This window comes from Podarcis cretensis (genome assembly GCF_951804945.1).
Source record: "Podarcis cretensis genome assembly, chromosome: 11".
NCBI lineage: Eukaryota > Metazoa > Chordata > Lepidosauria > Squamata > Lacertidae > Podarcis > Podarcis cretensis.
The window spans coordinates 1,463,482-1,490,303 of NC_137180.1; the positions used below are offsets into that span (position 1 = coordinate 1,463,482).

At 43.3% G+C, this 26,822-nt stretch overlaps 1 protein-coding gene across 2 annotated transcripts; it reads left to right on the top strand.

Annotated features, from left to right (window-relative positions):
* Nucleotides 1-802: 802 nt before the first annotated feature.
* CFAP95 (cilia and flagella associated protein 95) lies at nt 803-21,576 on the top strand. Of its 2 annotated transcripts, XM_079996166.1 has the most exons (6): nt 803-960; nt 1,238-1,346; nt 6,132-6,253; nt 6,926-6,994; nt 13,711-13,768; nt 21,176-21,576. In XM_079996166.1, exons 1-6 carry the CDS (start codon nt 863-865, stop codon nt 21,371-21,373), a joined length of 654 nt encoding a protein of 217 aa, XP_079852292.1. In that variant the 5' UTR covers nt 803-862; the 3' UTR covers nt 21,374-21,576. The 2 variants fall into 2 exon arrangements, with proteins under 2 accessions (XP_079852292.1, XP_079852293.1); XM_079996167.1 differs by lacking the exon at nt 6,926-6,994.
* Nucleotides 21,577-26,822: the final 5,246 nt, after the last annotated feature.

Consider the following 26,822-nt stretch of genomic DNA (forward strand, 5'->3'; position numbering starts at 1 on the left):
TCGTGCCTGGAAAGAAGAGCCAGCGCCGGGTGCAATCTGGGCCATTCTGTTGCAGAGCAATGCATTCCAATGTGCTTGCTGGAGATACAGGGCTTACGGATATGTTGCGTGGGGGGGGGGGAGTTGACATTAGCATGCTAAACTCCTTCACAATGTACCCTGGAATTTTTAAAAATTAATTTTGTATACTACAAATCCATATAATTCAGGGCGCTTCACAAGATAAATTATGGAGAATCTTTGTCATTGTCTATCTGGCCAACGCAGCCCATGCCTGGGCTTGAGCCCCCTGAAGGCATCTCCTTGTACAACGGAAGGCCGCGCCGGGAGGACTTGTAGGGCAAGCAGAGCTCTGCTGGAGCTGCCCTGACGCCTCGTGATCCCTTCCAGCGACTGGACAGGTGAAAGCATCCTCTTACAGGGAATCCCCTTATACACAAGGAGGTAATTTAGTCCGAAATGCTGCATCCCTTTGAGCCTTGGTTGAATTTAGGCCCGACATCCAGCAATGAAGCGATCGACACAACAGTGCCTCTGTGCATGTGCAGAGTGAATTTCATTCGCCACAACCAGCCCGGGATGCGCGCGGGCTTCTCATGCAAAGGGTGTTTTTACCAAGTATTCCTATTTTTTAGTGCAGCAGCTCCACTGGGTTTGCTGGGGATCTGCTAAAGGCGGCTGCCGCCTCTGGTCGCCTCGCGGGAGCTGCAGCCGCTGCTCGCCTGGCGGGGCCTTTTCGGCCGCGGAAGAGACGCGGAATCCAAAGCTCCGGTCTCGGGGCGGAGCGATCGCGAAGCCTCGGGGTTGCCCGGGCGACCAGGCGCGGCGAAGAGGCCTGGGAGGCGGCGAGAGGAGCGCCGCGATGGAGCTGGGCCCTCCGGACGTGATGGAGCGGCGGGGAGCCCTGACGCTGCGCTCGCCCTGCGCCGACTACGGGAGGCCCACCCTGGTGCACCGCTGGTGAGGGAAAGGGAGCTGCTCAGGGCTGCGGGAAAGGCGGGCTCGACTTGCGGGGTTTTCCATTCCGCTTGGGCGCGCATCTTCTGGCGCAGCGTGTGCTTGAAATGGTTTCAATTTTTTGTAGTGCTTCAAGTAACACCCTAAAAACTCTGAAAGTGCCCCCCCCCCGAAATGTGATGGATCTTGCACAGCTGGCACGCGCATCTGGGTAGGAGTCTGTTGTGTGTGCTTCTTTGGTAGCACCCATCTAGCTTACTACCATTTTGGGTTTTTTTAGGTACTACAAGAGAGAAGCAGAACCTAAGGACTATGACATACATGAAATTCCTTTGGGCTCTAAAAACTTATGTCGCTCTACCTACTGGCGACTTGGAACCATAGATGAGGTAAGAAAGCGTCTTTCCTCTTTCATGCCTATAAACATGTCAGGAGTATAACTTTAATTAGCTGTCAAAATATTATTCCTTGTATTTGAATATGAAGAATAATTAGAAATATTTTTAAAATAAATTTCAGTAGCAATATAACTTATTTAAAATTGTCTTAGTTTCAAAAGCTGGTTGTTGTATGGAAAGGGGAGGATTGTGTGACTGAAAAAAAGTCTTAATACAGTAGCCCAATCCTATGTGGGTGGCGCTGTGGTCTAAACAACTGAGCCTCTTGGGCTTGCCAATCAGAAAGTTGGCGGTTCGAATCCCCACAACGTGGTGAGCTCCCGTTGCTTGGTCCCTGCTCCTGCCAACCTAGCAGTTCGAAAGCACGTCAAAGTGCAAGTAGATAAATAGGTACTGCTCTGGCAGGAAGGTAAAGGGCGTTTCCGTATGCTGCTCGGGTTCGCCAGAAGGTGCTTAGTATTCTCCTTTCATGTATGATACATGATGTTGTATGTGTAAAAGAGCCATCAGAAACCAGCAGGCAGAACTTTCCAATAACTAGCCCATCTAAATACAATTACTTTTTTATATTGTTTTTTTGTTTTTATTGAAGATTTTCTTGGGTAACAGAAGTACATACAGCATCTCTGCTTTAGGTTCTAAGAGTCCTTTCTGCGGATGTTACACTAGTGGCCAAAATTGTGGAAACCTTTTTGAAAAAGTGTATTTCCGAGGTTTGATGGCTCATAACACCCCACCAGTTAATGGATCCAAATGGTTTCCAGAGAGTAGTAGGGGATGTTTTATACTATGCTGATGGCCTTTCAGATGGTGGCCCGCTGGAATGCAGAGTTAACCAGGGCTATTGACTGTCTGGCTCCGAAGCGCCCTCTCTGATTGCATGGAGCCCAGACAGCTCTGCTGAAGAATTGAAAGACTGTGCCTACATGACAGAAGAAAATTATCTGGGTGTATATAAGATGACATGGTGTAATGTAATGTGAAGTTGAATGCAAGGACTGTTTGGTGCAGACTTTAGGAATATGGTCTAAATCCTAGAATTCCAAGGAAAAAGCCATTTTTATCTCTTAAACAAAGGTTTAAAAGATTAAACTGAGCTAAACCCCATGTTAATTGGATGGTGGAATAATGGGACAGTGTTATTTGGAGTGATGAGACCAAAATGTCCTTGCCTGGTAGTGATGGCATGAAATACATTAGGAGAATTGGAGATTTACATCCTACTTACATTACACCTACAGTGAAACACCCAGGTATGTGTTTTAATCTGGGGTTGTATGACAGCAAAAGGTTTGGGCAGAATTTGCATCATTAATGGGAATGTAAATGCCCCCAAATACATAGCCCAGACCTTAACCCAATTGAAAATCTATGGAGCCAGCAATACAAACCCAATTAATAAAGTCAATAATTCAATCTTGGTTTCACAGTATTACAGCTGCAGAATGAAAAAACTTGGTTCACTCCATGCGAAGGCATTGTAAGACCATAATTAAAGCTAAAGGTTACCCAACTAAGTATTTACTGACATGGTGATAATTTTTGTATAATTTTTTTTATTAATTTTCAGTTAATAGCATTCCAATTGGTAACAAATCAAACTGACTCTTGCCACATCATAATACAAACAGTAAAGCCAATTATACTTTCCAAATTAAAAATTTCAAGAGCATTTCCCATGTTTTGGCTGTTGGGAGAAAGTTTATTTCCCTTGTTCCTGCTTTCTTTTATTTTTTCCAATTTCATAATTCCAATCTTATCCCATTGTCTTATATCACATTCACTGCTGTATGACTTTCAATCGCGTTTAGCAAATCCATACGTCTATTATCATGCAAGATGCATTTTATTTTGTGTTGTTATCCATCGATTGGTTTTCAGCACAGTCCACCCTGGTGCCCCCCCCCCCTTTTATTCCACAGTCTTATCGTCAGGAGTTCTGGGCTCTCTTCCAGCTCTCCTTCTTTTAATAAGATTTATGGCACAGCAACCTTTCAGGTCTTTTAACGAGCTGATGTTCCAAATATGAGTGTTGCGTAGAAAAGCAGGGCCATAGGGTATATTGCACAATCAGTAATTGTTAGGTTCCTCTGAAATCCAAGCTTGCTCCCCCTGGGCCCTAGGGAAAGCTCGCGAGGATCAAAGATTCACCCTCACTTTGACATTAATCCATATATAACAATAATCCATGCCAGCAAATGCAGTTTTTTGTGTGAAAAATTCCCCGATTATAATCCATCGATTATCTTCAGCCTCTCCTGGAGGGGAGGCCATTTCTTTTTCTCCTGCACCACAGCCTGCGTCCTTTTCTCAACCCGAGCCACGTGTATATCTGATCTTGTTTTTGCCAGTTCTAATTGGAGCTCTCCACAGAGGACTGTGCGATCAAGCATCAAATTCTCCAATTTTACCATTCCTCCTGCATTTCATTTAGATAGTTGATTCTTTCTTGGTGAGGTTTGCCAAATCATGAAGTAACAAATGTAGAAATATAGAAAGAGAAACTACCGCTCACCTCACTTAAATCACAGCACAACAATGAAAGTCCTTTTCAGATCAAAGCCTTGGCACCCAGTGACTGATTTATTTAGCAGGTCTTTTTTATCGCCTTCATTCCAGAACACGCCTGTTTCTTAGTCTGAATTTTAATAGTTTTTTGAGGAACAGGGATCCTCCTGCTCCTGGCGATGACTCTGGAGAGTTTCCAGTTTGTGCAGTGCCCAGTGTCCCTGCCCCTGCATTCTGTAGTGAGCGGCAGTTATTGGATGAGGTGATGGCCAGCCCCCCTACCCTGGGGGTGGGTTGGCAGGGATAATTACCCCCATATTATCCCTGAAAACTTGCACAATTGGGGTCCAGTGCCCTGGGAAAGCAGCCAAATGCCATGGCAGGAAACTGGTGAGAATTTTTGTATATCTAATTTTTTCTATGTGTTTCACATTTCTTCTTTATGACTTCTGTTGTAATAAATAATCCTTCATAAAAGTTATTGCACTGCATTCTTCATTAAATTATCTTTCCATCGATATATAACTTTATGGTATTACTCCCAAAAAGTGGTGTTATAAGCCATCAAACCTCAGAAATACAGTTTTTTCAACAGGTTTGTACAATGTTGACCACTAGCGTACTTTTGATGTGAGACACCAAAGTTATAGAGAGTATGAGGTTGAGGGAGAAAAGATGTACGGGGGTGGGGTAGTGAACTTTCATTATTTTACATCATGTACATGCAAGATTTTTGTGTCAGTGTCATGTGGGTAGGTTCTTTATCCATTCATTGATTAGTTTTCATTGGCAGTGGGAGATGGAGACCATTCACACATGAGTCAACTGTTTGGGCTCGTCCACACTTTCGCTTATGTCATGACTAGAAAGCATGCATCCAAGCAGTTTTCCAGTTGACCAGAGCTTTCTAGGCACGGGTCCGAGTGATTTCCCCCTTGCCTTACCTCCAGGGAAAACCAGAATTGCTATTTGTTCCAGTTGAGTGCTAAACAGTGGTTTTCCCCAGGGGAAAGCAGTGGGAGAAGGGGAAGTGTGGATAAGCCCTGAGTGTTGATTCAGCAAATAATAATTATTATAAATGTAGTACAAACCAGGTGAAGTTGGAAGGGTGAATAAGATGCAGGAGCAGCCTGCTGGGAACATGAAAGTCAGCATAATTCTTAAAGCAGAGAGTTGCAGAGTTTAGCACACCTTGATTTTCATGGAATCAGATTAATCTGAATATACTCCTTGCTTAACTTTCTGAGGCCAGTTCAAATCAAATCCAAAAACTGACATTATAGTATTATAGCAGTTGATACAAACCTATACACTGATTTAATTGTAAGTGAATTAAAATGGTACCTCCGGTTGCGGACAGGATCTGTTCTGGAGGTCCAGTTCGATCCGAAGGTTTCCACAACCTGAGGACCGCTTCTGCGCACGCGCATGCGGTGAAACCCGTAAAATACTTCCAGGTTTGCCGCGTGTGCATCCCAAAGTTTACATAACCAGAGGGTTACGTAAACGGAGGTACGGCTGTATTAACGTATGTCTTGACCATATAGTTGGTGGTAGAGCCATCATGCAAGAATAGTATACCTTTTATCAATTGATTCAACTAAATGTGTGTGTCAGTCGTGCCAGTTTTAAAGTATTGATATATAAAATAGCTGTTCGGCAATATTCTGTCACATTCTGATCCTCCAAACCTAAAAAAAGCAGAGGGCAGCCAATATGATATGCAGATTATTAGATTATTTCCTCTCTAATCAAAAGCTCCCTAAGGTGTGGAAATATTATTTATTTTCAACATGATTGGAACCAGTTTCTTAATTGCTGTGGTGGACTCATTCCTTACATGCATCTCTTGGAAGCAAATTCAACTCACAGCATAATGGATCTAAGGCCAAGGAGGTGGAAGGGATTTCTGTAACTCCTTGCCCTCCCATGAAATCATTGACACAGGCCAAGGAAGGATGGGGTTTGGCTTGCTTCTAGAAACCTATCCATGTCTTATGCTTGTCAGGCTAGATAGGTCATGGTAAGTTTGATGGGGCTACACGGTTGGATCAGTAAGGGAGAGGAGTGAGACAGGCGGGGGGAAGCATGAGGAGGAGGAGGAGGAGAAGTATAATGGCAGCATCAGGAACTTCTTCCAGAAAGATGCTCTACATCCGTAAGAATAATTGGCATATAAAAGCACATATAATTTTTCATTACATTTAATAAGTTGACAGCTGGTGTGTTTCTAAAACCCATTCCTTTCTCTGTTACATTTCCATTTAGAAATGGGTAACCACATATGAAGATCATTTGTCTGAACCCTACAGAATTAAAGAATATAAAGAACTAGACATTCGGAAGTCTCTGTTGGATGAAGATAATTTTGAAATAGCTGTTATTGGCAGGTATTTCTGGAAGCTTTTGAATCCATACTCAGTATTCAAATAATACTGCATTATAGGATATAACACATTGTGAATTCCTGTTTTCGCCCCCTTTTTCTTCATATCTTACGCTATTTGTACGGCAAACATTTGAGTGCCATTAATATTGGATGCCAATAATTTCTACATTTGCTCCAAAGTATTTGTGATAGAGGTGGTAGTTCATCAAAAGTAGAATGAGAAACTGGCATCCTCCATTAAATTTGTTTAGTTCAGAATTAATGTTGTACCTTGCCTCTTTGTGCTGTTGAGATGGAAAGTTATGCTACTAGAGACATTTGTCAGGATGAGAATAGTTTTGCTCTTCAGCTACTGCTAAGCAGTAAAGTTTAAAAATAAATAAATGTTTGAACCCGTCTGTCACATTTCATCCAGTAGAGAGCAGTAGTGACCACTTGCAAAAATGCCGTGTGATAACCCTACAACTGTGTCAAAAGCAACAGCATTTTATTGTAGCATGAAAACATTGTGGCAATAATGTCTCTTAATAACTGAGTTTGATCCAATGACTACTGATCATTTATTTAATACCCACCCACTCATGGGAATTGAATTCATCATAAAACACTTAATATCTGACTTGCTTAATGCTTTATTGTTTTGCTTGAAGTCTGAAAAACTCTCTTTTTGCAGGGAGACAGGGTTACCTGAAACAGGTCCTGGAGCCGTATTGCCGTGTCACTCTCCAGATCACTTTAAAATGTTAGTACTTGCAAAATTGTAATAACTAGATAATTTATTATCAGATTCTGTACTGCATTTTAAGGGTTGGAAAGATCTATAGTGTTCACAGAGAAGTAATTAACAACCACTGTTTTTGCATTGGATAACATGTGACATGTGTGCACTAGTTTCAGTTCCAACATAGTTAATTATTTTAATGGTTGTATTTTGCATTAGAATATTAATTATATTTTTTATTTTCAAGCAAGGAAAAATACGAATGTTTCCTCTCCATGCTGCTTTGTTAAAACTCTTGTGATATCTTATTTTCCTCTTGAGTTTGCTTCCAATACTTGCATAGGATACCTTGAAACTGCTTAAGAAGACTGGAGTACCCATTTCTTCATTAAATGCATTGGCATAATTTTGTATTTTGAAACACAATGAGAAGTTTTCTGTTGCTTTTGACCAATACCCAGTGAAATATTTCCCTGGCAATTAAGGATTCAGTACCCGGGAATACATGTACAGTATAGGATCTCACTGTAAGTGATGTTAGTGTTATTACTGGAATAGCCCCAAATAAATGGTTGTATGTTCTGTCATAGCACTTCCACTTTCTGTTCATTTGTATATGCAAAAGAAAATGGACCTGAGGAATAAACCTTGGCTGCACAGTCTGGGTTAGCAAGGAGAGAGCTTGTTCACACCACATGCTAATCCCAGCTTCAGTGCTTTGTGGGAGTAGAAAAGACAGGCGTGGAGCAAATTGGCTGTGAGCTCCTCCCTGGGAGCCTGCAGATTTGCATGGTCCCAGGAAGCCATAGTTTGGCTGACCATGGTGTGCGAATCAGGCTTTTAGCTCATGGGTTTATGTAAACATTTTGAGATATTTTTTGAGGAATGTATAATTTTCTTCTAAAAGGTTTTCTGGCTAGTAACTGGTTTTGTCTGCTTTTGTTTTTAATAAAAAAAGCTGCAGTATTTACCTTACTAGAATTACAAGCAATTTATGTTCCAAAACATAAACTTTAAAAATGATTAGCATTGTGACTGAGACTTGAGGAAAGTAGATGACTAGCATTAACATTTGAGAGAGGCTTTAAAACTGAAAACAGCAAATTAAATGACCCTAAACAGAAAGGCAGTGGAGCAGTAAATCAAATCCAGAAGGCCAATGCTACTTTAAAAAATAAATTGAATTAAATTTGAGAGCAAAGGAGGGCAAGATTATATCCAAGACTAGGGAGCAGATGCAGGAAGCAACTACTGGTGAAACGAAAGTATGTTAAGTTTTAATTTTATCAGCATCTGGTTCACCATATTTATTTCCTAAGAATATGGTGCTGATAAATGTTTATAATACAAATATTGACAGACTGCATAGATATTAAAACATTAAAATTTAGAAACTGCTTTTGGCTATAGAATATATCTTGCTTTTCACCATCTTCTGCAACTCTACTTCATATTTAAAAGTACATTACTATAACAGAAGTCTGGTAGCACAGACTGCATAGGCTCAGTTAATTATACTGCACTCAGTGCATGCCTAGAAGCTTCCTTCCTTTCTCCTATGTAGGTAACTTTATGACTACATTTCTCCTTGGGGTGGGGGCCCAGGCATTCTGGGTTGTAACATCTGCTCAGACTAAACTCATTGAAATTTACGCTCTTGAATTAGCCATGTCTCTTAATTTGAGTGGGTCTACTCTGAGTTTGACTAACATTGACTACAGCCCTCTGTGTATGTCCAGAGGCTTCCTTCCTTTGCATCTGCCCTGGCTGTCACTCGTGCACATGGAAGGCAGACTCTCGGCATGATTATTCCAAAGCTGGCAGTTAAAGCAGAGGTGTTAAATTCATGGCTAGGCATAAGCCAAGATGTCCCAAGTAGGGTGGGTGCAGTCATTCACATGGGTTCTGTCCCGAGCCAGGCTGGGCAAGCATGCAGGCACTTCTGTGAGTAGGCTCAGCGGCGTAGCATAGGTTTCCAGCACCCAGGGCAAGGCATCCCCTAACCTGTGGACCATGACACTCTGACTCCCTTCCCCCATCCAAAATTGAACCCCTTACCCCAAAAGTACATGCATTGTATTTTAAGAAAATATTGCTGTAATTAAAGTAAAATGTCCTTCTACAAAGCCCCATGTCACTTGCTGCCCTTCATCTGCCCTGTTCCAGTAACTGCTATTTGGGAAGGGTGGGGGTTGGCATAGCATTGCTCCACTGAACTCCTGAAGAATCACTTTGGGCATAGATGTATTGTAGACAATGTGGTAAATAGATAAGTAGGCTAACTGTGCTTCCAGACAGTTGCTATTTTCAGGTAGGATTCAAGCACATATAGTGGTACCTCAAGTTAAGTACTTAATTCATTCCGGAGGTCCATACTTAACCTGAAACTGTTCTTAACCTGAAGCACCACTTTAGCTAATGGGGCCTCCTGCTGCTGCCGCGCCACCGGAGCACGATTTCTGTTCTCATCCTGAAGCAAAGTTCTTAACCTGAAGCACTATTTCTGGGTTAGCGGAGTCTGTAACCTGAAGCGTATGTAACCTGAGGTACCACTGTACTAGTAAATTTAGGTTGTGCCATTATAGTTGACTAGGATGTCTTGCACAACAAGCCCACTTCCCCCAAAGATCAGACTTTTTGCAACAAGGTACATGCAGGAAAATGCACTGGAAAGTGTGGGATAACACTACCTTTGATTTGTCACTTCCCTGAAGACAAATCGGAATGAAGGTTCCTTAAACAGCCAATGTCTTTTAATCTACCTGCAAACAAATTAAGATGGATGCTCAATAAACAGGCTGCCTGAAGGCACCATATGACTAAATATTAGTCTGTGTAAATTACAGGTCTTACTCACAGGTAGGTGGGGCTAGGAGTGCAGCAAGTGAGGACTAATCACTGAGGGCACCACTCTCCCCACAGACACATTGTGGGTCAAGTGGGAAAGACCCACCCAAATTGCCTCATCTGTGCTACCGTTGTCCCCTCCCATCTGTCAGTGTTGTCCCCATCTCTCTGCGGCTGTGCTGCCTCTGATGCAGTCAGGCTCCTCCATGGGCTCCACTCGCCTTCCAGGCTGCGTCCGTCTGGCGGTGCAGAGGCATGAAAACAGAAGAGAAGGCTGCATGCTGTGCCTGCCTTCCATCCTTCTTATTTATACCCTGCTTTTTCTCAGCCTGCGCCTTTTCCTACTGGAAGGCTGAGGGGCAACTGGAGCCGAGCAGGGTGCAAGGAGGTTCCAGGAGAGTCAACAACGTCTCTTCCTCCTTGGGGCTTGGGGGCTCTTTGCAACGGGAAAAGCACTGGGCACAGAATGCAACAGGCATGTATCCAAAGCACACATGTTCCTGTTGCATCCTCACACTGCCCTGCCAGCCCTGCGCCGCTTTGCGAGGCTGGGATGTGGGATCGCAGTGTGGTTGAATATTTTAGTGGGTAAACTAGCTAGACCCTATAAACTTGATATTTATCCCCCTGCAACTCTCCTGAAAGCTAGATATTATAATGCTTATTAGAGCTGGATCATTTGCCTTTCATGGCAACTCTGAACATATTTTAAGAAGTTAGTCACTAGCTCAGAGTACAAACTTTACAGAGATCATCTTTAAAAGAGGTTACAAGATGATCTTGTTACAGGATGATCAGAACATGCTTTGTTTTATTTATTGGCTTGGTATGTAATAAATCATGAATTCATGATTGCTGCTGCTTTCTTCATAGGGCTGAACTAGGTGAGAAGACTGAAGCCACTATGATTGTTCTTGTATCTGCCTCGTTCATATATCAAGTATAGGGTTGGGTAGGGTCTGATTTCTACATCAAAAGGTTCATATGAGCAAGGAAAGCTAAATATACCCGTGCCTTCTTGTGCTTGGGCACTCTTCTTCACCTGGGTTCCAGTCCTGGAAGTGAATGAGATAAGATTTAAGTGAGGGGCAGAAGGTGGCAGCCCTCTTTAGGGAAGCTTTTAATGTTTAACAGACTACTGTATTTTAATACTTGGTTGGAAGCCGCCCAGAGTGGCTGGGGAAACCCAGCCAGATGGGCAGGGTATAAATAACAAATTATTAATTATTATTATTATTATTATTATTATTATTATTATTATTATTATTTCTCTTGTAACTTGTTAAAATTGTAAACAGAGTCTTTGGGTCAGGGCTGGAAATTCCAGTGTCCACCTCCATCAATCCTTGTACTGCCATGACTGTCCAAATGCCAACTTGGCACAATCCATTCCTACCCTCCTAAGAGCCATATTCTGAAATTGATTGGCAGCAGTTGTGGGTTTGTTCAATTTTCCTCTAAATCACTTCAAGAACTTTTGAGCTGTATACATGTATGAAATAAGTACAAACAACTGGACTGTTCATATGAATGTAGTGCTCTACCTGTGCCATCCTCTCATCCATCTAGGGATGCCAAGGGCCATGAGGACTGTCCCTGCAAAAAAGCAGTGCTTTAGAAAACTCATATCTGGAACGGTTCTGCTGTGGGCTGTGTTGGTGAACTGGGCCATCAGCTTTGGGATTCTCCAGTTAAAAACAGGCTGAGAATAGATAAACTTCGGTCAGAAAATTTCAATCGAGTGCAACATGTTATATGACAAATCACAGGAATACTTCTATTTTCATTAGCATGACACTTTTTGGCAGTTCATAGAATCATAGAATCATAGAGTTGGAAGAGACCACAAGGGCCATGGAGTCCAACCCCCTGCCAAGCAGGAAACACCATCAGAGCACTCCTGACATATGGTTGTCAAGCCTCTGCTTAAAGACCTCCAAAGAAGGAGACTCCACCACACACCTTGGCAGCAAATTCCACTGTCAAACAGCTCTTACTGTCAGGAAGTTCTTCCTAATGTTTAGGTGGAATCTTTTTTCTTATAGTTTGGAACCATTGCTCCGTGTCCGCTTCTCTGGAGCAGCAGAAAACAACCTTTCTCCCTCCTCTATGTGACATCCTTTTATATACTTGAACATGGCTATCATATCACCCCTTAACCTCCTCTTCTCCAGGCTAAACATGCCCAGCTCCCTTAGCCGTTCTTCATAAGGCATCGTTTCCAGGCCTTTGACCATTTTGGTTGCCCTCCTCTGGACACGTTCCAGTTTGTCAGTGTCCTTCTTGAACTGTGGTGCCCAGAACTGGCCACAGTACTCCAGGTGAGGTCTGACCAGAGCAAAATACAGTGGCACTATTACTTCCCTTGATCTAGATGCAATACTCCTATTGATGCAGCCCAGAATTGCATTGGCTTTTTTAGCTGGCGCGTCACACTGTTGGCTCATGTCAAGTTTGTGGTCAACCAAGACTCCTAGATCCTTTTCACATGTACTGCTCTCAAGCCAGGTGTCACCCATCTTGTATTTGTGCCTCTCATTTTTTTTGCCCAAGTGCAATACTTTACATTTCTCCCTATTAAAATTCATCTTGTTTGTTTTGGCCCAGTTCTCTAATCTGTCAAGGTCATTTTGAAGTGTGATCCTGTCCTCTGGGGTGTTAGCCACCCCTCCCAGTTTGGTGTCATCTGCAAATTTGATCAGGATGCCCTTGAGTCCATCATCCAAGTCGTTGATAAAGATGTTGAATAAGACCGGGCCCAAGACAGAACCCTGTGGCACCCCACTAGTCACTCTTCTCCAGGATGAAGAGGAACCATTGATGAGCACCCTTTGGGTTCGGTCAGTCAGCCAGTTACAAATCCACTGAGTGGTAGCATAGTCAAGACCGCATTTTACCAGCTTCTTTACAAGAATATCATGGGGCACCTTGTCAAATGCCTTGCTGAAATCAAGGTAGGCTACATCCACTGCGTTCCCTTCATCTACCAGCCTTGTAATTCTGTCAAAAAATGAGATCAGGTTAGTCTGACACGACTTATTTTTCAGAAATCCATGCTGACTATTGGTGATCACAGCATTCCTTTCTAGGTGCTCACAAACTGTTTGCTTAATGATCTGCTCCAGAATCTTCCCTGGTATTGATGTCAGACTGACTGGGCGGTAATTATTTGGGTCCTCTCTTTTCCCCTTTTTGAAAATAGGGACAACATTTGCCCTCCTCCAGTCTGCCGGGACTTCGCCTGTTCTCCAGGAATTCTCATAGATGACTGCCAGTGGTTCTGAGATCACATCTGCCAGTTCTTTTAATACTCTTGGATGCAGTTCATCTGGCCCTGGAGACTTGAATACATCTAAACTAGCCAAGTATTCTTGTACTATCTCCTTAGTTATTCTGGGCTGTTTCCTCTGCTGAATCATTTGCTCCAAATTCTTCAGGTCGGGCATTGTTTTCTTTATCGGAGAAGACTGAGGCAAAGAAGGCATTGAGGAGTTCAGCCCTTTCTGTGTCCCCTGTTTGCATTTCACCATCTTCTCCTCTGAGTGACCCCACGGTTTCTTTGTTCACTGGAAGTATTATTATTTTTCCTGTGCCTCAGGCATAGCTGCTAAATTTTCCTAGTACTGAAAAACAATTGTAGGGGTTCTGGAAATTAGCAGTCCTCATTTGGTCCAAATCCAAAGGAGAATAAATTCTGTAAAGTATAACTTGACTCTAACAGCTATGGGAACACACACTGAAAATACCTTTTTCCACTACTTTGGTCTTGCTTACGAAAAGATCAACGTTAACTATATCTTTTAAATTGTTTTTCTAAGAGCTCTTAAGAGACAGACAAGTTAAAAACATTGCACAAAAGCTAGGTATAATATATATTCTCTGTGTTACAGGTTTCTAGATACAACATACCAAACAGATTATGTTCCACCATATGACTATGAACCATATGTAAGTATAAGAGCAGAATGTTGTTTTCTACCATGCTTTACATCAAGGCCTTCATGTGTAGAACAGTAGCCATTCAGAGGTTGTTTCAAACAGGCTCTACCAGGTAAATGAAATATGTAGATTCTCCCCAAGATAGTCAATTTTACATATATTACATAGCAATGAAATTGGATAGCAGCCCAGTTTGCACATAACATTAAGCCATACCATGGGTATGTGTGAATGAGAAACATGTGGGAACTCACAGCAACAGTTTGAGGCCCTTGCTCCTCCCTGATCATGCTGCTGACACACTACCTAGTGCTGAGTAATTGTTGGCCTTAACCTAATGTCCAGACTCAGGCCGGTGGCAGAGGTGGGGGGACAGGGGAGGCACCCATTGCCCAAAGTGGTTTCTTGACCCCACCTTATGGGCCAACCCCACTGTACACACCCTGTGCTGTCCCCAAATCTGCTCTAGAGGGTTAGGGACAAAGTTGGGTGGAGGAAGAAGATTCTGTCATGCAATAAAAATCCTTGCGTCGATAGAATGTTAACCTTGGCGCTACTTTGAACACAACTCATAATCTTTAACTGGATTCCAAACCTGTTGTATTATTTGTTGGCCTCTAGTAGCAGTGAGAAATGTTAACTTTACCACTTAAATTGCATTGATTAATTGTGTGTGTATGGAATACAGAGTTAAGCCAGTAAATGAGAAAGGAAAGTGTGTGGATGAATCATGGCTTGCTCTGGATCCCTTCTTTTACGCGCCAGGGATTTTAGCAGAATGGGAATCATGGCCAGATATTTTTGTAACCATGGCAGCTCATAAAGTGTTTGTCAGTACACATTTCAACTGTGATCATGATGAACACTCTCTGTCTCTCTCCCTCTCCCCGCCCTTCTATCTCTCTCATATGCACTTGTCACGGTGTCTCGTCAGACACCACCGGAAGCGGTTGAGTCATTCTGGCCACATGACCCAGAAAGCTGTCTGTGGACAAACACCAGCTTCCTCAGCCTGAAAAGCAAGATGAGTGCCGCAACCCCATAGTTGCCTTTTACTGGACTTAACCGTCCAGGGGTCCTTTTGTTGTTGTTTAGTCGTTAGTTGTGTCCAACTCTTCGTGACCCCATGGACCAGAGCACACCAGGCATTCCTGTCTTCAGGGGTCCTTTACCTTTTACCTTTTTTACCATATGCACATCCTTTGGACATTTTGATCTCATTAAGCATACCAGCGCAAGGTTCTGCTTCAAGTTAATGTGCAAAATGCATTTGCCATCATTAGCATCCTTGGCTCCTCAAGCTCCTTCTAAGCATGCCTAGGCACCCTCTATGTCTCCTCAATCTCTGCTACTATCACATAGTTTCTTGACTATTTAATTTAAAATATTCCTTACTTATGCGTCATACAAAGATTCCAGGAGAGTGTACTTAAGCACAAATAAAAACTAATTAACATAATTTTAAAAATGCAGCAAAATATAACAAGACAAAATCAAATAGAAACCCCAACAAAACCATCTTCAATTTTAAAAGGCTAAAATACCTGGGCAAGTAGGAATGGCCCCACTAGTCAACAAAACCAGGTGTGTCTCCTTGGCAAACACATTAAAATGTTGACACATCAGTACAAAAAGGCATCTGCTTTATATAACATAATCCACTAAAGAGGGTACCTGGAACAATACTGGAACAAATCTTAAGACGTAGGCATCCTCATATGGCAAGATGCCATTATTCAGGTATTTGGACTCCAAGCCATTATTCAGGTATTTGGACTCCAAGCCATTTAGGACTTTAAAGTAAGGACCAGCACCTTAAATTAGGGTTAGAAGCAAATAAGCAGTAGATATTTCAAAATAAGTGAAATATGAACAACCTCAGCTATACCTGCCAACACTCTTGCAGCCAGATTTTTCATGAATGGAAGCTTCTGGGGATGTCTTTAAGGGCATCCCCCTGTATAATACATTAGTGATCAAACAGAGAGGTTCCCAGAACACAGATCACCAAAGCAGGACTCCTTATTCAGGAACAGTTGCAGTTGCAAACCAGCCAAAGTTGGTAAAATACACCCTGGGCCACTGAGGATCCAATGCTGGGATCAGGGAATATCTTCAAACTGTGTCTCTACCCTTTCAGGAAGAATGAAATCTCACCCAGATCAGGGCAAACGCCAATTTTCTGAACCTGAAAACTACCCACTCTCAGTGCCTCCATCTTGTTGAAATTCATGTTGCCAGTTACTGAGTCCAGACACCAATTCGGCTCTTGCATGCCTCACCTGATCATCTGACTCAGATGAGAAAGAGTTGAGTCTCATTGGCCTACTGATGGCCCCTCGCTACAGATGTTGAATGACTTCACCTGTGGAGCTTTGCAGGAACTCAGTGAATTCCCTGCCGTCTTTGCTCTTAAGGCCTGGGTGGTGGAAGAGGAAGCATTGGGGATCAAGGCAGGGCATGGGCTGTGGTCCTTGTGCTGCGCAGCTCAGACAAGGCATTCATGAGCTGAGGCACTACAGTCTGCTTTGGGACTTTTGTAGGTTCTTCCAGGTTCTCAGTTGTACTGGGGGGCCTCTACAATTTCATGTCATCAGATTAGGTTCCCCATTGTCAGGCCACATCTTGACAAAACCTTACCAAGAAATAGTCTGTTCAAGACATTGGGCTGACAGAGAAGCCCCTGATTTCCAGACTGTCCACTTTCTGTGGCGTCAAATATACAAGATCCAAAGTGCATCCTGCAAAACGTCATGCCGACAATGTATTAAGAAACCATAGTGGTCATGGTGGGCATTAAGTCCCACCGTGGTCCCTGCAAGATAGACACCATGTGAATATTGAAACCCTCCAGAACAAGCATCCTGGATTATTTCCCCTTCCCTTCTGGTCCTTCCCCTTCGTTCCTCTTCCTTCAGCTACTCCGTCTCCTGAGTCTCCTGACAATTAGACCCCTTGCTTCCTTAGTCCTAATGTATCCTGCAGGGAATAACAATTTTCCAAAGTAGTTTTTGCAGTTACATCAAAAATTACTGATTTGGTTATACTACTAGAAATACATTGACAGATAATTATGAAATTGTGAGGTTTAATAAGTTAACTGTATATTTGGACAACTTTTCTGCTGTACTTTATTGGAAGGAGAATAATAATCATTTCCTTAATAACAATTCAAACAATTTATTTAACTAAAACAATAACATTATAGCATATGTATCCATGTTTGTTAACTGATGTGGTTAAACAATTAACAAAAAAAAACCCCCACAACCTTAGACTGAGTTTTAGCACACATGAAAAACTTAAATACTTATTTCCTGATGAATAGCCTTTGGACTATAACGTAACTTAGATAGAAAATTATCTTTAGAAAGATTTTCCCTCCAAAAGCATTTCATTTTAAAAATTCAATTTAAATAAAAAAACTGATTTTTTTAAAATCTGTTTTTTAAACTTTTTTTTTTGAAAATCATTTATTTTTATCCACCCTGATGCTACCACATCACATAAACTGAGCTATAATGGTAGTAAGGAAATAGCAGAGCTGTTATGTTTCTATTAGCTAGTTATCTTTTTTTTAAAAGGCTTTTTTTTCTTTTAAAACAGCAAACATAACCAATGGTTTTTATTGTTGTTTTTAAAACTACCCATCAAACAAGAAATGGCGTGGTATTTACATTTCTTGGTGGGTTTTTGCTTGAATTCTGGTTTTACATTTATTTATTGAAGCTTCCTTCAAGCTCTAGGCAATGACAACAATGTTAAATACTATTAATTTCAGAAAGCCCTCCTCTAATTTCATGATCCAACAAACATCAGCATCACTTGCAGGGAATAAGGGGAATAAATGCCCCCCCCCCAAACAAACCTCCATCTACTCTCCTTTTTCTAGATCCCTGTAGTACACATAAAGGAAAGATAGCTTTCACGTACAAATTATCTAACTGAATAACAAACTGAACATTTAAAATAAGACTGCAATCCTAAGCATGCTTACTTGAAAATTAGCATAATCAAAATCAAGAGGATTTACTTTAAATAAAATATGTTTAGGATGAGAAGGATAAAGAGAAATATTTTTCTCTCTGAAATTTACCATGGGATATAGCTTACCCCCAATCCCAGAAATTCACTCTTCTCCTTCTTTGCTCTTGGTTTTTTAAAAATTATTTTCTGTTGCTGTCACCAGGAATAAAGCTTTAAAAACTGTTTGCTTTGTTGCCCTAGCACAGGCTTCTTCAACCTCGGCCCTCCAGATGTTTTTGGCCTACAACTCCCATGATCCCTAGCTAGCAGGGCCAGTGGTCAGGGATGCTGGGAATTGTAGTCTCAAAACATCTGGAGGGCCGAGGTTGAGGAAGCCTGCCCTAGCACTGATTTTCAATCTATTTTATCTGCTGTGAAAATGGTAGCTATTCTAAACCAAGACTGTTTAACCAGGGGAGCTAATGGCACAAGGTTTTCTATGGGGGCAACAAGGGCTGTAGCTTAGGGGTGGAGCATCTGCTTCCCATGTAGAAGTTCCAGGTTCAATCCCTGACATCTCCCGGTAGGGCTGGTCATGTCGCCAGTTGAAACTCTGAAAAGCCCCCACCAATTGACATAGGCAATACTAAGCCAGATGGACCAATGGTCGGATTCAGTATAAAGCAGCTTCTTAGAATCATAGAATCATAGATTGGGAAGAGACCACAAGGGCCATCAAGTCCAACCCCCTGCCAAGCAGGAAACACCATCAGAGCACTCCTGACATATGGTTGTCAAGCCTCTGCTTAAAGACCTCCAAAGAAGGAGACTCCACCACACTCCTTGGCAGCAAATTCCACTGTCGAACAGCTCTTACTGTCAGAAAGTTCTTCCTAATGTTTAGGTGGAATCTTCTTTCTTGTAGTTTGGCTCCATTGCTCCGTGTCCGCTTCTCTGGAGCAGCAGAAAACAACCTTTCTCCCTCCTCTATGTGACATCCTTTTATATATTTGAACATGGCTATCATATCACCCCTTAACCTCCTCTTCTCCAGGCTAAACATGCCCAGCTCCCTTAGCCGTTCCTCATAAGGCATCGTTTCCAGGCCTTTGACCATTTTGGTTGCCCTCCTCTGGACACGTTCCAATTTGTCAGTGTCCTTCTTGAACTGTGGTGCCCAGAACTGGACATAGTACTCCAGGTGAGGTCTGACCAGAGCAGAATACAGTGGCACTATTACTTCCCTTGATCTAGATGCTATACTCCTATTGATGCAGCCCAGAATTGCATTGGCTTTTTTAGCTGCCGCGTCACACTGTTGGCTCATGTCAAGTGTGTGGTCAACCAAGACTCCTAGACCCTTTTCACATGTACTGCTCTCAAGCCAGGTGTCACCCATCTTGTATTTGTGCCTCTCATTTTTTTTTGCCCAAGTGCAATACTTTACATTTCTCCCTGTTAAAATTCATCTTGTTTGTTTTGGCCCAGTTACAAATCCACTGAGTGGTAGCATAGTCAAGACCGCATTTTACCAGCTTCTTTACAAGAATATCATAGGGCACCTTGTCAAATACCTTGCTGAAATCAAGGTAGGCTACATCCACTGCGTTCCCTTCATCTACCAGGCTTGTAATTCTGTCAAAAAACGAGATCAGGTTAGTCTGACATAACTTATTTTTCAGAAATCCATGCTGACTATTGGTGATCACAGCATTCCTTTCTAGGTGTTCACAGACTGTTTGCGTAATGATCTGCTCCAGAATCTTCCCTGGTATTGATGTCAGACAGACTGGGCGGTAATTATTTGGGTCCTCTCTTTCCCCCTTTTTGAAAATAGGGACAATATTTGCCCCCCTCCAGTCTGCCGGGACTTCGCCTGTTCTCCAGGAATTCTCAAAGATGACTGCCAGTGGTTCTGAGATCACATCTGTCAGTTCTTTTAATACTCTTGGATGCAGTTCATCTGGCCCTGGAGACTTGAATACATCTAAACTAGCCAAGTATTCTTGTACTATCTCCTTAGTTATTCTGGGCTGTGTTTCCTCTGCTGAATCATTTGCTCCAAATTCTTCAGGTCGGGCATTGTTTTCTTTATCGGAGAAGACTGAGGCAAAGAAGGCATTGAGGAGTTCAGCCCTTTCTGTGTCCCCTGTTTGCATTTCACCATCTTCTCCTCTGAGTGACCCCACTGTTTCTTTCTTCTTCCTTTTGCTACGAACATACCCATAAAAGCCTTTTTTGTTGCTTTTAACCTCTCTAGCAAGCCTGAGTTCATTCTGTGCTTTAGCTTTTCTGACTTTGTGTCTACACGTGCTGGCTATTTGTTTGAATTCCTCTTTGGTGGTTTCCCCCCTTTTCCATTTTTTGTACACACCCTTTTTTAATCTTAACTCAGTTAAAAGTTCTTTAGATAGACACCCTGGCTTCTTTAGGCACCTTCCATGTTTCCGTCTCATTGGTATTGCCTGAAGTTGTGCTTTTACTATCTCCCTCTTAACAAACTCCCAGCCATCATGAACTCCCTTTCATTTTAGGATTACTGTCCATGGGATCTCACCCAGCACTTCCCTAAGTTTTATGAAGTCGGCTTTCTTAAAGTCAAGAAATTGAGTCCTAGTATGCTTGGCTGCTCCTTTCCGCTGTATAGTAAACTTCAGAAGAGCATGATCACTCGCGCCTAATGATCCTTCCACTTCTACCCCACTAACCAGGTCATCAACATTGGTTAGGACCAGATCTAAAATGGCTGTTCCTCTTGTTGCTTCTCCCACTTTCTGGACAACAAAGTTGTCTGCAAGGCCAGTGAGGAATCTGTTTGACCTTATGCTCTTGGCTGAGTTTGACATCCAGCAAATATCCGGGTAATTGAAGTCCCCCATTAGTACTATCTCCCTTCCTTTTGCATGCTTGGCCATCTGTTCCAGGAAGGCATCATCTATGTCCTCCGTTTGGCTTGGGGATCTATAGTAAACTCCCAAGGTGAGGTCCCTGTTATTCTTCTCTCCCTTAATTTTGACCCAAATGCTCTCACTTTGGCTTTGAGGTTCTAAATCTTGGATCTCTTCACAGGTATACACATCCCTGACATATAACGCCACTCCTCCTCCTTTCTTGTCTGGTCTGTTTCTCTGAAATAGATTGTATCCCTCCATTATTACATTCCAATCGTGGGACTTATCCCACCAGGTTTCAGTGATGCCTATTATGTCATATTTAGTTTGCTGTACCAAGAGCTCAAGTGCATCTTGTTTATTTCCCATGCTTTGTGCATTAGTGTACAGACATTGAAGTCCATTAATCATTCCCCCGTGTCTCTTATTTAAGGATTTTTTCCTTCCTTCTTGGGTTTTCTAGGTTGTGACAGAGTTTTGCTTGATGTGCAAACACAACCATTGCCTCTCTTATCATCAAAAATGATTAATAACATGCCCTTGAATGTATTTTCTTTAGATTGAGCTTCAGCCAGATGGCTACTCTGTAGTTCACAGAAAATGTCATTCTCAGTTTACTGACACGGCTGATTACAGAAGACATGGGATCAACACATGGCAAGATGAGAGTGGGTTGTATGGTAATGCAGATCTAAGGCAAAAAGTATTTCCTGTAACTAGCCCTATACGGACAAATGTGAATGAAGATAATTCTTAAGCACTAGCAACTCTACAAAAGTAAAGTCTATCTTTGTATCTGATTATTGTAGAATCATACTGCAAAATAAATAACATTGCAACTTTTAGAATAGTTGGTTATAGAATAAATCCATATACGGTACTTGTATAATGGATGTACCAAATTGGGATCCTGTTGTTAACCTGTTCAAAAAAACAAAATAAAAACCCAGATTACTGAAATTCTCTGTGATGGATTAAGCCAACAGATGTCAAGTTAGAGGAATTCTGTAAATTATTGTGCTTTGCTTAGGAAGGAACTGCATGTTACATTAGTTTGGGCTGCTGTCAAAAATAGCAAGTACATTTTAAATTCTCTTATAGCTTTCTGCTTATCCTTCCCACATCCTGCAACATGGTCTGCCATTGACAAGGGGGTCACTTAGTATGAATATATAGTGCTGTGATGATAAGATTTGGTTAGTCATCCTTTTATACACACTGGGGGTGGGGAGTTAATATGCAGTTGCCATATTTAGTGAACACCACCTAAAACAGTTGGCCTGCTTGCAGGGTCATCTATATCCTATCACTATGTTGGAAGCTGCCCAGAGTGGCTGAGGCAACCCAGTCAGATGGGCAAAGTACAAATAATAAAAATGGTTGTTGTTGTGTACTTGAATGCCCTAATTTTTTACCACCCTCCCTGTACAACTAGTATTTTCAGTAAGTCCCTTCCAAATGCAAGCTTAAGGGCACAATCCTGTGATCCCTGCAATAGGCCATGGCTGCCTCATGGATGTGAAAGCTGCCAAGGGAGGAGTCACCTCAGGGTGGACTGAAGGAGGTTTGGGGTCTACAGGATCCGAAGCCATCCCATTTTCTTGGCAAGGAAAGGAAAACACACCAACCCTATATTGGGTGTATTTGTTTTTCCTTCTGTCCCCCACACTGTTGGGATACTGCCAGGGAGACAGAGGCATCAGGCAGGCCCCCGTCATCTCTGGACGATCACCGGTCTCCCGTGGAACATCATCAGTCAATTAGCAACACGAGCCACAGAGACATTCCAAGACCCGTGCACATCCTTTCAGCAGAGTCTCCACAACAAAAGGATGCAGACAGGAGAGCATATTTACAGCTTTATTCAACATAGTTCAGAACAAAGGAAAAACATGACTGCTTGCCTCCATGTCCAGGAAAACAGCCAGAACAAAAGCTATATACAAAACGGAAGTTCCCAACGAGAAGCTGGAAGTAAACAATTATGTGACACACAACAGCATGTTCCCTTTTTAAGGTGGAATGGAACTATATCCTAACATCCTCCCCCTTTCCGTGTAACCTGTAGTACCTGTGGTTCAACCCAATTGCAACCTCTGTACATAAACCTTAAGTTGTTCTCTGTTAACAACCTTAGACAACAGATCAGCAGGAATGTCATTTCCTGGCATGTAGGACACCTGAATGATTCCTTTCTGAATACGCAAGAGAGTACATGATGTAACTTAATCTGCAAGTATTTGGTTCTTTGCTTGCAACTCTCTGAGTTCAGCAAAGCCAAACAGGATCTATTGTCTTGATACACCTGTATAGAACATTTTACAGAAACTCTGATGTCCTGAAACAGTTGCATCAACCATTCACAATCCATGACAGAGCATTGAGTTCTGCTTCACAGGAACTTAGGCTTACTGTCGTCTGCATTTTGCACAGCCAGTCAAAGAGACAATGGTTGTACATGTAGCATACTCCAGAACTGCTTGTACCATCCATGGTGTCACTTCCAAAACTAGCATCTGCAAAGATTTCAAGATCTCCCATCTTTTGACTGGTGAACCTCAGCCTGTAATGCAAAGTCCCCTTCAAATAGCGGGCTATGCGCTTCAGAGCTTTCCAATCCTGAACTGTAGGATTGTTGGCATGTCTGCTAAACAGCTTAGTGCTTACAGCTGTGTCAGGTCTTGAACATCTAGCAATGAAATTCAGCTTGCCTAGAATGCATCTGTACATTGTGGTGTCAGAAAATGCTTCAGCAGTACTATCTACCTGGTAACCTGTCACCATCAGTGTGTCTGCTGGGTTTGCATCAACCTAATTCAGCCTGGTTAATACATCAGCAATTTTCTGTGTTTGGTGTACCAGAAAATTACCTGCTTGGTCCTTCTCCACCTGCAGAGGAAGATAGTTGGATACCTTACCAAGATCCTTCATGTCAAAGTGCTCCTTCAGCTCAGCTAGGGTGCTTTGGTACAAAGCCTGATTCTTCCAAAACAGAAGATCATCAACAAAACATAAACAATACAGTTTGTTTTGCCCCTCCTCCTTGACAAACACACATGGATCAGCTTTGCCTTGGTGAAAACCTAGGGAAAGCAATGTCTCAGTGAGTTTTGTGTTCCAACAGCTGGCCCTCTGCTTGAGACCATATAGGGATTTCCTTAGTTTACAGACCATTCCCTTCTGTATCTGCACTCCATCAGGTGGAAGCATATACAGTTCCTCCCCCAAAACCCTGTACAAAAAAGCTGTGTTCACATCATGAGAAACATGCAGTTTCTCCTCTGCAGCAGTCTTGAGCATTAGCCTAATGCTCTCATACTTGACGGTGGATGAGTAGGTCTCGTGGTAATCCTGTCCTGGTATCTGTGAAAAACCTCTGGCAACCAATATGGCTTTGTGCCTGACAACCTTGCCATTCTGGTCTGTCTTGGCCTTGAAGACCCATTTGCTGCCAACCAGTCTCATTCCTGGGACTACTGGCACTAGCTCCCAGGTTTGGTTCCTATCCAAGGAATCAACTTCAGCCTTCATGGCATTAAGCCATGGTTCAGCATCTTTAGAGGTTAACTCCTGAACCTCTTTGAAGCTTGAAGGTTCCCACACCACCTCTGAGCTACTAAGAACAGCAGTTGCTTTCTTAGCAAACTCATCAGCAAATCTCTTTGGAGGTTTGCCTTTTGTGGCCCTTTCAGATCTGCGTACTAGAAGCAAGTCTTCTGCACTCATTTCCTCCTTCTTAGGAGAAAAGTGGCCAATGGTGAACAGTGGTTCTTCCAGTTCAGTGTCAGACGCATCAGATGGTCTGTGTGCTGGTCCCAGGGGCGGGTTACAGTGCGGCGTGGTCTGAGTCCGGTCCTGGGCCGAGGGTCTGGAGGCTGTCCGATAAGGGCGAAGCAGGGTCCAAGGCAAGGAGCCGGGCATGGTCAGGAACTCCAGAAGAGCAGGTCAGGGTGCTGGCAGGAACAGGTTTTCAACGATGTTGCTTCTGGGCCTGGGCTGACTGGCCTTTATCTCCTCTGAGGCCTGGGGCGGTCCCAGCCCACAGGTGACTCGCCTCCCCTGGCCTTAAGGCGAGCACTCCTCCTGAGAGAACTTAGTTCCCTCCGCCTCTCTGCCCTGAGCCTCTGCAGCTCAGGAGAGGCTGGAGGGTTGCTGGACCCAGAGGCAACCTCCTCTTCCCCTGACGGGGCTGGGAGAGGAGCACCTGCAGGCAATGGGTCCTCGATCACCTCTGGAGCCAGAGCGGATTCAGCTGGTGTCTGGTCCTGAGGATCCGGCACAGGTGAGGGCCCTTCAGATTCAAGCCCCTGCCCTGGCTCAGCCGGCCCTGGAGGTGGGGACTCCTGTGCAGGCTGGGATTCCTCCGGTTCAGCCTCTGAATCAGATTCCCAGGCCATCACACCATCCCGCCTCGCAGCCCCCCCCCAACCGAGGGTCCGGACCCGGCTTGCTGGGGTATGCCGCATGGAAATCATGGAGGCAGGCAGGCGTGTGGACGTTGGCCACTGGTTCACAGGAACGGTCCTCAGGCCCATACCCCTTCCAGTCTATGAGATATTGGAGCTTTCTCCTGCGGTATCGTGAGTCCAGAATGCGCTCCACCTCATACTCTGGCTCCCCCTGAACCAAAACTGGTTGCGGTCGGGGACGGTTCGGGTGGAACTCGTGGGGGGGGGCACCGAACTCAGTAGGGACCTGTGGAATACTGGGTGAACCTTCAGGGTTGAGGGTAACCGGAGACGGAATGCCACCGGCGAGACCTGGTCCACGATAGGAAATGGGTCGGTGAAGCAGGCGTCCAGCTTCTGCGAAGGCCAAGAGGGGTGGAGGTGGCGAGTGGAGAGCCATACCAGATCACTGATGTGGAGTTCCGGCCCCACCTGGCGGTGGCGGTCGGCCTGGGCCTTGTATGCCTCCTTGGCCTGGCACAGTTGCTCCATCAATTGTTGTTGAGACTGGAGCTCCTGAAGCCACTCTGTTACCGCAGGGACTGCGGTTGCCGGCAGCACATCCAGGAACAATCCGGGATCTTCTTCCTTTCAAAATATGTTTAGGCTGCCTTTTGGGTACGCCTAAATATTAAAGGCAGCTCACAAAAATATAAACATAATTAAAACAAAATACAAGGTGAGGAAAACACTTAGTGCAATCATAGGTTTTCTACTCAAAGGTAAATTGCATTGTGTTCAAAGGGATTTATTCAACTGCCAGCTTAAGGATAGTAAACAAGGAACAAGGCTCCCTCATCAGGCCACAACTACTGAGAAGAGCCTCTCTACATTTCTTCTTGTAGTCCTATATGAGCCTTATAAGCTTATACCAAGTGAGACCAGTGGTTCATCTAGTCTAGCATTATGTGGTCTGATGGATACAAAACCTCCAGCATCTCAGCCCTTCCTGCATGGACAGCTTGTGCTCTACCACTAAGCTGAAGGCCCTTCACAAGCACTGGAAGAAAGTGATCTTCTAAAGACAGTGCATTTTGGAGTACACAGGGCTGAGAAGTTTCTCATTAGTTGATTCAGTTTAAAGGAAACATAATGTTTTAGAAAATAGTAGTAGTAGTAGTAGTAGTAGTAGTAGTATTTTATTAGCTAAATACTGATTGTAGATGGAGAAGCGGCATTGGCATAGGTACCAAATTCTTGCCTATTTTGTGTGAGATCTTGTGCGCTCCATAAGATCTCAAACAATTTTGGCTAGCGGAGGAGGTGGCAGGGCTCCCATAGGGGCTGCCACCTTCAGGGCTTCTGCCACCTGAAGGAGCTGCCTCAGCCTGCCTAACGGCTGAGCTGATGCTGCAAAGATGGTATAATATGGTATAAGAAGACTGTAGCAATTGTTTAGAAAATCATTTAATGTTTGTAATATATTTGCCTGATCAAGCAGAAACGCATGAAAGCCTTAAAAGTAGAACACTAGTCAGTGCAAAATATGGGATTAGGAAAGAATTACTCAAGAGCCTAATGCACATACAGTGGTATCTTGGTTTACAAACTTAATTTGTTCCGGAGGTCTGTTCTTAACCCAAAACTGTTCTTAACCTGAGGCATGCTTTTGCTAATGGAGCCTCCTACCAGGAGCACCTACTTCCAGGTTAGCGGAGCTCATTACTCAAAGCGTTTGTAAGGAGGACGGTACGTGACCCGAGGTTCTACTGCATTGCTTCTAGGATACAGCATGCAGAAATCACATATAAAGCACTG

Bases quoted from the DNA above. Each gene is read 5' to 3' on its own strand.
- CFAP95 (XM_079996166.1), top strand. From the start codon at position 863: ATGGAGCTGGGCCCTCCGGACGTGATGGAGCGGCGGGGAGCCCTGACG. The intron at 6,995-13,710 runs GTTAGTACTTGC...TCTGTGTTACAG, and splicing joins TCTCCAGATCACTTTAAAAT to GTTTCTAGATACAACATACC. The intron at 13,769-21,175 runs GTAAGTATAAGA...TATTTTCTTTAG, and splicing joins CATATGACTATGAACCATAT to ATTGAGCTTCAGCCAGATGG.